The following is a 13,230-nucleotide window of genomic DNA, read 5'->3' on the forward strand; positions in this document are numbered from 1 at the left end:
TAATGAATGAAATACATCTGAACAACACCTGTTAAAGCTTCTTGTACTGGAAGTGTGTGATGCAGGTCACCACAAGCTGGTAGAGCCTTAACTTCTGCTTGGTGCACTCCTGTTTGCTGTCTGGAATAGCTGCTAAAGAGGAAAGCCCCATTTATGGATCTCCTCTCAAGAGCTAGTACAGCGTTGAAGCAACTATGACACACTGCATGTGAGCTTGCACTCATAAATGGGTATTTTACTTGTCACGTTTGTTCCACTGCACGCCTGAGTGATTTTTAGTGGACTTGGGGTACCCAATTTTCACCATTCTGGTCATAACCTGGTGGCATCCTGCGTGGCATGAGCATGATATCCATACACCGTGAACATGGATAAAAGAATTGCAAACCTGGGTTCATTATTTCAGTAATTCATTAATTTTATCCACCAGGGGTTCTCTCTTGACCTTAACGGGCTCTGAAAAGGTTATCACTCTGCCGTCCCTAACTATAGATCACTGAATAGGAGTTAGGGTCGACAGTGTAAATTGTGGCCTATTGAACTAGGATTACAAAAGCACTGGCCCAACCCCCTAAATCTCATGATCTCAGTATGATGAGCCTAGTGGCTAACACCAATGAGGGAGCCACACAAATGAAAATCCTGAGGAATTCCTAAACCTAACACAGAGGCCCGCACAATCCCCATGTTTAGAACTAAGGAATAGGACCTGAACCATCTGTGAACTACGCAACAGGGCTGTGACCCTAAAGTTACTTTCTGCGCCATCTACTGAACTATCGCTGCCTTAGTTTAGGAAGGACCGAAAGACCTGGCTCTTCAACTGATCTCTGAGGACACGCCCCTCAGCGCCTTGATACCCTCTGGGTGAGAATGTGCACTTTAAAACACCTGATTGATTGTTTGATTGAACTATTAGGAATATGGACTTGAAACTATCACTCTTTATCCCCTTTTTAATTGATAACTAGCTTAAGGGTGTTTATACAAATGCCATTTCTTTTGGTGTACTCCATTAAATTTGGTACTAAGTCTTCCGACAACTACATCAGTTCTACTTCACTGTGGAAATCACAATTACGAGAGTTAAGACACTGATTATTATTAAATGATTAAACTGGGTATAACGGGCAAAATTAAATTAAAAGAAATTTCACTAATACAATAAAATAGCTGTAAATGGGGGTGCTTGAGGCTTACCTCTGTACTTCCAACGCAATCATATAGAATCACATATAAATAAATGTATGCATATATACTAACATCTTTATATATATTGACACACATAGAGGTATATGTAATCATATATATATTTGTGTTTTTATATTTAAACAACTTGAATTAGTTTATTTTTCATTTGTTATGGAAACATAACAAGTGCATTGTGTTGACAGAGCAAAGGAGATACATTGCTAATGAAACAAAGTGCGATATATCATAATCAAAGGTATATCGATAATACACATCTGAACAGGAAGGTGAGCGATCAAAAGCACTAACCCTGTGGCGTATAAAAAACAGAAAACCCAGAAAAACAAAAACAACACCGGTAACTGTGGTAGGCTTTGTCCTAGCGGGTATTGGGTGTGAATGAGATTGTAACAAAGTATGTTTTTAGTAGTGAGATTGTGCTTGATGGTTGTCCACCCTACAAACAAGGGGGGTGATAAGAGGGCACAGTGGGGCTCAGGCTGGGGGGAAGGACTGTGTCCACAAAGTATGGGGGTGGTCAGCACTGATTTACCTGTGGGCTTAAGCAATTTTACACAAATATATTTAGCTAAAACAGCCAGGTGTCGTCTTTTATGCACAAAAATATAAGTTTACCTTTGTTAATTAGGTCCTAAATTACGTGAGCAAACATTAAAACATACCTTACACAAAAACATTTAATTATATTTAAAATTAGGATTAGATTATAAAATAAAGTTAAAATAAATTAAATAAAGTAATTCAATGGTTCTAGTTAGGTTAACACATTCATCTTACATAAACTATATTCAAGGTAACGACTACAATATTAAATGTAATTAATTACAAATAAATTCAGCATATGTAAAGGATATTGTTATGTTATTAAAAGATATCGTTTATAAATTATTCAACTACATTTAAAGGTTAGGTAATTTAATAAATATTGCACTATTGATTAAATACATAGATTAGGATTATGTTTTAATAAAACGGCATACATTAAATTAATATATTTAGTAGCAAAATAGCAAAAAAGATTTGGATGCATTTGCAATTAAGATAAAAAATATGAAGAAACATAGTTAAACAGTTTAAATAGACACAGGGTACAGGATAGGACGTTGTAGCATTGGTCGAGTCAGTGGTAAAATTAAAGCAAAACTTGGAAGGAGGGAGTGTAGTCTTGTTGGCCAACAGAGTGAATTTGTTTCTGAAATGACTCTGGTCCTTTGTGTCAACATTGAACTAGCTCCATTGTTCTCAGCTGGTCAGAGATGTAAAATATATTGTGAGCTGGGAGGCCGCGCTCCTCTTCTGCAGTCAGCTTATCACAAGCAGTGAGTGTGGTGGAACTTATATCACACCTGCAAACCCTGGCAGGACGTGGACCTCCCACTCTGGAGTTGTAGTTGACAGGCCTTACAGGTGGACTTTCTAGGTCTCGCCATTCTGCTTGTGCTGTCTGCATCATCCCAGGATAGTATCAATGAGCAAGCAAGTACGAGAAGCTGGAGGCCTGGTCTCTACCAAGACTCCAAATGTCCACAGCTAGGCCCTGTATGACTTTCCACTACTCCATTATCCAGAAAGGTGCATTTTCAAAAACAATTCTCCTTCCTAGCCGTGAATTCATCATTGGCCAGACCCTGATAACTAGGCCTGTGTGAAGCACTGCTGGGCTCCTGCAAAGACTTCTGTTGGACTGGTTTGAGGCTATGCAAAGGAGCCATATTCTAGTTTGGAACAAAGACTGTCCCTTGCCCTGTGGTGGCTTTCTAATGGGGAAAAGCTATACATAAAGCTGTGTTCAGTCTGTCACCCTCTGCCATCAATATAATTGCGACCTAAACCTGATGTTTCTCTAGAGCTTACTTTTTGCATCTGATCCGTGTAACTCCCCTCTCTGTGTTGCAGGTCCCCCTGGGGAGATAGAAGGATCTCACACCAAATGATTCCTTGAGGAGTGGATATCCTCTTGGATGTCACCAGAGCACCTATCACCTTGTTTCATCCTGGAAAGAGCACATAGAGCCCTGGCACAGCACACTCATGCTCTCTCACTACCAAACTTTTGAGACCAAGATGCCATCATCAGGGCAGTCAGAGCCTAAATGGGGCTGTTGTTACAGTCCCACCACATATTAATCTTTATTGATTTCACTCGTCAGGACCAGAGATAAAAGAAATCTTTTGATGCTGTCAAACAAAAGATATGAGCTATCAACATCAAATGGATGCTCAACTGCCCATTGGAGGTCATATCTAACCAACAACCAATAGCAGAGAAGAAAGACGTCAAACACTCTTCAAATAAATAGGCAAATGTGACATCAACAGACGCTCCACAGGATTGGCAACACTGGCTGCACAACCAGTACCCCAAAGGGACAAAAATGGTTCAGGCAGATGCAACGGGATCATGTGTGCCTGCGGGACACCAGCCAGATTGGGATCTGCCACCCTGCAGTTAATGCCTCACCGGTTTTATAAGGAAGAGGACTTTAAAATCAATGAGGGAGTTTAATGATATGAGATGAATAGCTGAAATTCTTCTAATTACCCTACTGTTGCATTGCAGAAGGGTCATCATGATGTTTCTAGCTTCTCATAGGTGAGTAGCAATTTGTTGAAGGGGGATGCTACACCACAACACAACAGTTACATTTCAATTTGTATAGTGTTATTACGGGTGACAGATGCTTTACAGATGAAGTTTGGGCAGGGGAGTATTTAGAGTGGGGAAAATGGTTGGGTCAATTGCCCACTGGTCTTAGAGTTGTACTGTATAACTTCAACAGTGCACAAGGCTTCTCCATGTGGTAGGGGCTTGTTCACATGCTTTGATACCTTGATTCTGTCCTTACTTTTTGCTGATATATTACATTTGTAGACCATCATCCAAAAGGCAGCTGGGTCACGATTTATGCTGTGGCTGACTTTGATGAAATGGCTTCCTTTACGGCACTATCCTGAAAAGTTAACAGCCTCAACAACTGCATCCAGATAGAGCTATTTTGCTGTTTGCCAAACACACTTACCCGCTGCCCCACTCCTGCAAGAAATGCACCTGCTTGAGTCGCCTTTTTGTGGAAGTTTGGGTATGACAGGCTTTATTATTCTAGGTACATTAAAGCTTTGAGGGATATGACTGTCTTGCTACATAGATCACTCTCCCTGCTGATTTCTTGTGTTAGAATTGACCCACACGGCTGCTATGGCAGTAAAGAGCTGAATAAATGACATACACTATAACTTTGTCAGTGCATACATTCCCCCACAAACACCATTGGCGACCTCGAACTGCTGCTGGCATATGGTACAACTACTCAGGGTGGGGGCGGGGATTCAATGCTGTCATGAATTTACACAATGGGTTTGGAATCACACTGTCATACTCTCCTCAAAGACTGAAACAGTACTCTGTGAGTATGTGATGTTTAGCAAGTATGGCAATGGCATCCCAATGCACAGCAATATTCCAATGTCTCTGCAGCGCACAAATCCATGCGCAGAATTGATGACTTATACATCATGCTACGGAGGCCTGTATCCTTCCTGGACGCATATCTGATCACTCCCCCTTAGAAATAAGCTTTGGTAGGCTCCGGGAGTGAGAAAGAGCCATGTGGCGGCTTAACAACTGGTGGCATCTGGATATAAAGTTCATCTGCTTTCTACGTTCTAAATTAAGGTCATTTACAAAATTAATGAAGTTCGCTAGGTACACTTTGGGCTGCAGGGAAGGTGACAATTTAGGGCTGGGCAAAAGCATTCTTAAAGGTGAAAGAGGAGAGGAGGGAACAGGTTATCTCAGATCCTGAGGCAGAGTGCCGAGATTTGAGCCTCAATGTCTTGCGACAAAGACTGGGGACCTATAAAGTCAACTGAAGGGTGACAGATGTTCTTTGTGACAATACAACATAAATAAGTCTGGGGAACTCTGGGTGGCATCAAAGAGGTGCATTTATAAAAAGAGCGACAGGTTTGGGAAATTGCTCCACTGACTGGTCAGCAGAGATTCAGGGCCCAATTACAACCTTGGTGGAGGGGGATACACTGTCCCAAACGTGATGGATATCCCGCCCGCCATTTTACAAGTTCCATAGGGCATAAAGGAACTTGTAATATGGCGGGCGGGATATCCATCACGTTTGGGACGGAGTAATCCCCTCCACCAAACTCAAAATGAGGCCTTCGGACTCTTTTGTCATCTCACATATATCGCTCCCAGATGGTCAGATGGCCAATAGAGAACTGACTGTTACATCAGCCTTTGCTTCTTATTATCAGGCAGGCTCTGTATGACAAACAGGAAATCATGCGATGAGAACTGACAGCTCCTCTTATTGAGCAACTCCCTCTTTGGAAGTTGGGCGAAAAGGACAAGGACAAGTTTGACTCACCTGTCACAGAGCAGGAGTTCAAAAAGGCCATTACACTGGGTAAGACGTCTGGTCCCAGTGGAGTCCCCTTTACGTGCTACCACACTATATTTAAGTCACTTTTGGCCACACAATTGTTATATATGTATTAATACAAATGGTTCTTTGCCACCCTGCATTCACCTAGCAATGATCACAGTTATTCTCAAACACTGACGTCAACAGTATCAATGGGAATCCTATCGCCCAATTTCCTTAAATGATAAAGAGTGTATGTTTTTACGACAATACTTGTTAAGAGGTTAATTGGGGTTAAACGAACCCTGATACATTCAATGTGGGGTCACCCCAAATCAAAGCACACGTTTCTTTTTTCGCACTCAATATTGCCATTGCACAAGGGCAGAAACTTAGAAATCCCAGCTCTCTCTCAGACTGGTCTCATGCTGGTCGACTTTGAGAAAACATTTGAAACCATGGATAGGACCTTTTTCTTCCAAGTATTGGTGCGAATAGGGTTTCTGCCTTGTTTGCTGTCATACATTAATGTAGATTAACCCCCAGGTGTGGCACCAGGCACGGGTGTCCTTTGTCACCCCGGTTTTTGGCACTGGCAGTAAAGCCACTCAGATCGTTAGTCACTTGCAATGCCCAGGTACAGGACTCTGTTTTTTAAATATTGCATTTTAAATACACAAGTGGAAAGTACAAGTTTGACAGACAGCTTTGCCATTAACACCCTGAATTTACAACCCACTTCATTAATAATCTTAGCCCATAATGATAGGTACAGGACTTTGAATTGTCAAGTGGGGCGGAAGACCATATTGCTCTTTATGTAGACAATGAGCTTTATGGGTCAAACTAAGCAGACAGGGCCCATGTTGTTCAAAATGTTCAAACCTAGAGTTTTAAATACCTTGGTATATACATCACACTGGACCCGAATCTTGCTTGGAACCTTCATCTCACCTCACTGGTTACTAGGTTGCAAATGGACATGAACAGATGGGTGAACCTGCCTCTGAACACCCTAGATAGGGTGGCCTAATGCAAAATTATGATGCTGTCTAAATTTCTGTTTATCATCCAAAATTTCTCCTTAGTCATTCCTCAGAATTGGCTTGTCAGTTGGTTGGAGCACGCCCATTCCTTTGGGTGAGCTTTCTGGGGCGAACTAAGGAGATTGAACCCAGGTTGTTCAAACTGTTTGAACTGTATAGCAACAACTGTTGTTTAAGGGTTACCTGGGGGAAATCAATCTTAGTTGTCTGGGGTTGTAGATTATGGCAGAGGAGCGTTGCCACCCTCGCCAGCAGCGGCAGCTGCAAACCTTTACAAGGAAACGATAATAAACACTGTTTATTATCGTCTTCTTATAAAGGGGTGGGCCACAGGGGTGACAAGGAGTGAGGGTGAGTGCCCAGCACTCCCCCTCAGCGCGCATGTGTGTTTGGCCAGCCATCTGGGGCTGGCAAAACACACATGCTCACAGGGCTCTCCAGCCCAGCAACACGGTTCCTGGGCTGGAGAGAGAGACTGCACAGGTTCCCAGTCTACCTGGGAGCGCCCACCCAGGGCGCTCCCAGCTAGTCATTACACTGCTCTGAGCAGCGTCAGGATTTGGCCACAGGGCAGGCTGGGAGTGTATGCCTGCAAGCGTCAGAGGAGAGGAGCGACGCAACAGAGGAGGTGTTTGTTTTTTTTTAATGTAATTTTTATACCCACCGGACCCCCCCGAACCTCCCTGCGCCATCCCACCCCGCCCGTTTCGCACAGTGCGAGTTGTGACTGGTTGTAGATCAGCAGACCAGCCTATGCCTTCAAACCTAGAGTTTTAAATACCTTGGTTTATACATCATACTGGACCCGAATCTTGCCTGGAACACCTTCATTTCATGTCACTGGTTACTAGGCTGCAAATGGACATGAACAGATGGGTGAACCTTCTTCTGAACATCCTGGATAGAGTGGCCTTATGTAAAATTATGATACTGTCTAAATTGCTATGTATCCTCCAAAATTTCCCCTTAGTCATTCCTCAGAAATGGTTTGTCAGTTAGTTGAGGCACGCTCATTTCTTTGAGTGGAAAAACCTCAGTGCATAGCGTTTGCTTAACATGTAAAGTCTACAATCGATGGTGGAGTAGCCATGGCAGATATCTGGTTTTATTACTGGGCATTGCATATTCTTGTTTTGAATGACTGGTTCTTTGGGGTTGTATGGATTCAGCACATAGAACTGAGTTGGATTTAATGGGTATAGACAATCTCACAGGTAATTTTCGGTAAGACTGTGACCCCCTTCACTTCTGGAAGCGACCAAAGTAGTCCTACAATGATCTGATGGATCCAGTGGTAAGGCAGTTTGGCCAAAGAGATGCCCTCTGGTACAGCACCCGGTTGAAGCATAGTGGCCGCCTGGTGGGGTTGAGACAGTGGGATGTCTAAAGAGGTGATGTGTGGCAAGGCACGCAGATGAAATCATTTTTTATTTTGAAAGCTTAATTCATTCTGCAGAAGACGCATTTATATAAATATCTATAACTGTGTCACGCTTTCATGTCCCATCAAGTGAACTTAGTTGATCCTACACAGTACAACCCATTGAACGTAAAAGTAATCCTTAACCCCCTAGATAATTATGGAATCTCGAGGCTCCGCAGATGCCCTGTCATACACGCACCAGACCTATTCGCTGAACTTTAAGTTAAATGGAAGAGATGGGTCTAACAATTATATTAGAGGGATTGGAGAAATGCTAGGTTAGCTGTTATCTCTTCTAGGCTACGACTCACACTACTCAAGTACTTACATATAACATACTTTCTTGTTCTACATGCACTACGAAGTTAATTGTCCCTACGTCCGACTACCCAACAAAAACGGTGTGCTGCTGCCTGAAATATTAGACAAAAATGCATAAGGATATTGATGTTTTTAAGGCTTTTGGAAGGTAATGAGTGGTGGACAGTGGGCTTGGAAATAAAAAACAGGGGGCACTGCAGCACTCAAAGCCAAAGACAAGTGTGATCAGTAAACTGTGTTTAGTGCAGCCTAGGCTTCAGCTCAGAGTGCACAGTACACTTTTCTTTTGAGGACTTAACCTGAAAGAAACTTATCCTAACTCTTGTTGCAATCCAGTTAATGCTTCATAAGAAGGACAAGTGTGGGTCTTCCTTTAGCATATATTTTGGGGTGTATGCCCAAGATTCCATCTTCTGAACCAAGATGACCGGGCTTTAACCCCAGCTCTTACACTAATACGTTACGTATATAGAAGAAAACAATCTTATTCAAATATAGCTCATTGGACTTAACTGTAGATATAAAGAAGGTACAGTGACTAGATCTATGGCTCTTCATATAAGATTGGGCTTTGTCCATCAAAAAGTACAAAAACGGTGTGTCATACTTCTACTCTCCGTTCACCTGATTTCCCATCCTCTCTTATTTCCTTCCTCCCACCAGAGTAGTCGTTGTGGCGTGTCATGTTTTCTTTGCAAGGTTGGGAGTGAAGTAAAGGAAGTACAGTGTGATTTAGAGAATGCTGGGAAAGACAAGGGAGGTTGTAGGGGTCACCTCAGTCAAAGTAGCAAGTGAATGCCTGAAGACAGTGTCTCCTGTAGCTGAATAACTTTAAATCATATTTCACCACATCAACCGGCATCAGATAAGTAAGGTATAGATTTTTCAATTCTTATAAAATGAGGAATTAGCTTATTTCATGGGAACATATAAAGCATTAAATAAGCCCTAATCAAAGTTATTTATAATATGAACAGAAGCATAAAGAATTTTTAGGCAAATAATACTGTCAGATGGAACGATCACAATTTACCTTCCGTGTTGGAAATGGGAGTGCTGTCACATTTACTTTCGCACTGTTGCATTGATTGAGGCCGCGTTGCTTCTGGACAGTCATTGGATCCCTGACCAGTATAAGAGAGGCACTGAACAGTCCGCATTTGTTGTCCAAGACCACATTGGGCGGAACACTGACATAAACAGAGGCACAGGCAAGAAAAAGAGGGAAGGAAAAAAGTAAACGTTTGAGTAAATAACAATTTGAATCAGATGTCACAAAACATTGAAATAAAAGGCACTGCTGTGCATTTTTACAGCTTACATAGCTTCTAACTGGGTATATACAGCTAGGCAAATATGTGGTCCCTCAGAATCGTCCTCCCAATACAGGTTCTTGAGCATTAGAACACAATGGCAACCAACACCAAGGGAGTTTGTGTGATTGTTGGGATTTCTGTTGGTTTGCAGCGTTCAGTGTGTTGTTAAGACTATTGTTACATGTGAGTATGAATGGCAAAAGACCACCATGCACCAATAATGCAAATATATGCACAGCAGGCTATTGAGCAAAGACTAAGCATAATGAGATGCTTGCTATGAGAAAGCGGACTCCTGTAACTGCTACGGTATCTCTACACACATTTATGATATGCTGTTTTGTTTAATATTAACTGCAGGGTGACAAAATCTATCTGGTCAACGAAAAATGTCATGTAAAAACATCCCTGATAGAATTCATGCATATTTGTGTTTTGAGTCACTTTTGGGCAGCCCTTCGTGAAGACACATGAAGATTTGGGTTATCTTGTGAGTTTATGCTTCAGTACTTTATTGCTTGTGGACTGCTCTTTCTATGCCCATGTCAAGCTGGACAATCTGCTTTGTATTCGTGGAGAGCATTATCCAGAATACAAAGGAAAAAATCTACTGAAAGGCATAACCCAGATCTGATAGTCAGATCAGAAAACACAAGCTAAACTGAAATGTTCTGTTTGTCGAGCACATGAACACCTGACGCTTACACAAGGTTAACGATCTAGTAGTGCATCATATTAAAGGAGTCAGAGTAACTGTTCACAAGCCTTAGATGGAAATTTGTCATACTTTGTCTTCTAGCAGTATAGCAACAGGTAACTGAAATTTCAATTTGCCGCTAGGTAGATCTGCTCATTCTTCCTTCATAAGCTGCCTCTATTTTCACTGTCAGCACAAAAGATTTTCTGCATTTCTTATGCAACATTGATCAGATCTTGGAAACCTGCCTTTGAGCTACTGAAACCTTAATGTCCCCAATTCCCATAAACAGATCAATGATGGAGGTCCTAGAGTTACTTGACTACTCAACATCCAACATCGTCGGTTTTTGTTGGTTTTACCATTTAGCAATATGTTGTACTGAAATGTATGCAGCAACTGAAGCCTCTCTTTCATTAGCACAAGCCACAAGTTCCTCCCATACCACCATCTTATTCTCTATTGTGGATGGGGAATTATATATTTTCTATGCTAACGGCCTCATCTCTATTGAAAATGTTCTTAGAAATATACATCTGGATTAGAAGAATGGATTAATGATGGAGTCTTCAAAAGTGAGAGGAAATCATTGGTGTCCCAACATCAATTTCTCATTTCTGTAATAAAGAATCTTCCAGAAGAGTTGTATTTGTTATCCCGTTCTATCTTGCACAGTTATTGAGACTTAGTTCGGACCAGCTCTGCCACAAGATTAATCAATGCAAGTTTGAGAGTTACTATAAATGAACACTTATCTAATATAACCTGCTTTCTGTAAAAAGCTGAAGATCTGGCTTTTCAATGAAACAGTCTAATTTTTTTTTTTGTTTAAATATGTTTATTGAATTTTAAATGTTTACACACTTAGGATTACAAAGTTACAATGTTGCACCGCCCCTCCTGTGCTTCCAGATAGGGGCGTTCACGGCAGGATACTCTTTATTAGAATAAACAATACTCGTACAACTACATTAACACACTGAAATCCCACCACCTTACATATAGCAGCGCTGGGTCTATTCTTACTGCGATCTGCCCTATTGGTTGCCACGTAACTTGGGTGAGCGTATTTATTGGCGCTAGTGGGTCTATCTCTGATAATACTTGTTGATTGTGATGCGGGGAGAGGGGGGGGACCCGTGTCTGTTTTGGGACTTGTGTGTGGCTCGGTGGTGTACTTTATTTGCCTGAAGTTGGTGCATGTATACATTCCTCTCCGGGCCCCTGCTGTTGCTTGTATTGGCTTCACTGATAGAGGGTGGGGGAGGTTGAAACAGTCTAATATAGACAGGGCTAGGCACACAACCTGCTCAGCGCCAAGTTACCCTTGCGGGTTACAGTGCACTTTAAAAATACACATAACCTAACATTGAGAGTAAATATAGCTTTCTACTTACTATCATGGTTTATCTTGTGAGTTGATGTCCTGTAGCCTTACATCTTGTATTCTCACGATTGATATTGTAATGTTATGTTGTTGCCCACATAGCTACTCTAGTGGTCTTCAAACTTTATAACGACAAGCTCCCCCTGAGCAAAATGCTTTTGAACATGCCCCCCTGATGCTGACGTGGTTAGAGAGATTACATTTTTGGGAGCCCAGAAGGTGTATAGATGGGAAGCTTATTCAACTGTGTTACACAGTGGGGACTGTACAGGGGCATTAGGGTAAAGACAATGGCATTTCCTCTTTCCACCTTAATCCAGGTTCCTGCAGCCCCTTCTTAACATTGACTTCTGCATTGTTTCTGCCAAGATTGCACAGCCTCCTGTCTACCCCCCACCTCACACTAATTCTTGCAGTGTTCCCGCCTTTTCTCTTGTAAATGTTCTAACCCACCAGACCCTTGCAGACACCGGACACTTGCAGCACACCCTCTCTCCATGACATACTGCTCAACTCACCCTATTTCGAGACTGTAACCTTGCAAGTGCTCATTTTCACCCTTCAAAGAAGCGAAATCCCTCCTTTTAAACTGAATGTGGTTACCCGCCCTGAAAACCTTCCTGACCCAAAATATGTTTTATCATTATTGATTTCAATGGAATCATCCTTCAAAACTTCTCCATCGCACCAGACTTGACCACTCAAACGTTGAGAGATACGCTAAAGTAACCTACAGCACTTACTCTCTCCACACTCCTGCATCTTTCTTTGCCCCACGCTGCTTCAGTCAAAGTTCCTGCAGAACCCTATTTCTCCAAGATTTTGGATCTGTCCCCTGTGTCTGGTTGATGCACTTCTACATCCCTTCATGCACTCTACTTCCAGAATTTATTATTATTCTATCTCCACTGGTTCCTGCGGAGCCCCCTTTCCTTAAGTTTCCTGTAGTGTACTAGCCCTTGGGACTTCAGCAGTGCTCCCTTCTCTACTCTGTCTGCTCGCTCTGGGCTCCATTCTTCTCCTTTCCTGTGGGTAGGGTTGCCATCTGGCTAGTTTTATACTGACATGATCAGTATTCTACTGTCTCAGTCAGTGCAAAACTACATTACCTAAAGCTGATATTTTTTTCTCTTATCAGTACATACCCAAAACTGTAAATATAGGAAAGCACGTTAACATGTGTTCTAGAACTTCCTTAATGAACCAGAATGATTATTAAAATAAACAAAAATAGAAAGGTAAAGTTACAAAAATTAAAACTGACAATTTTACATAACGTTCTATGTATGTATCATGCCCAGACTTTGGCAGATTCTTACAACATGAACAAATGCATGATATTTTTCGGTGGGAAAGGTGACAACACTACCTACGGGACTCCTCAGTGCTCCTTTGTTCCAGGGCACTGCTCAACCCTTGCCATGGATGTTTTCCCCAACATAACCA

The 13,230-nt window shown here is 41.9% G+C and overlaps 1 protein-coding gene across 1 annotated transcript in view; it reads right to left on the minus strand.

Annotated features, from left to right (window-relative positions):
- ADAMTS6 (ADAM metallopeptidase with thrombospondin type 1 motif 6) overlaps window positions 1-13,230 on the minus strand; it is a 1,391,222-nt gene that overhangs the window by 40,038 nt on the left and 1,337,954 nt on the right. The window contains exon 24 of the mRNA XM_069222749.1: window positions 9,418-9,574. Within this exon, the coding sequence (XP_069078850.1) occupies window positions 9,418-9,574 (157 nt within the window). The remainder of the gene's footprint in view (window positions 1-9,417; window positions 9,575-13,230) is intronic.

The sequence above is a fragment of the Pleurodeles waltl genome, chromosome 1_1 (assembly GCF_031143425.1).
Source record: "Pleurodeles waltl isolate 20211129_DDA chromosome 1_1, aPleWal1.hap1.20221129, whole genome shotgun sequence".
In the NCBI taxonomy this organism is placed as follows: Eukaryota; Metazoa; Chordata; class Amphibia; order Caudata; family Salamandridae; genus Pleurodeles; species Pleurodeles waltl.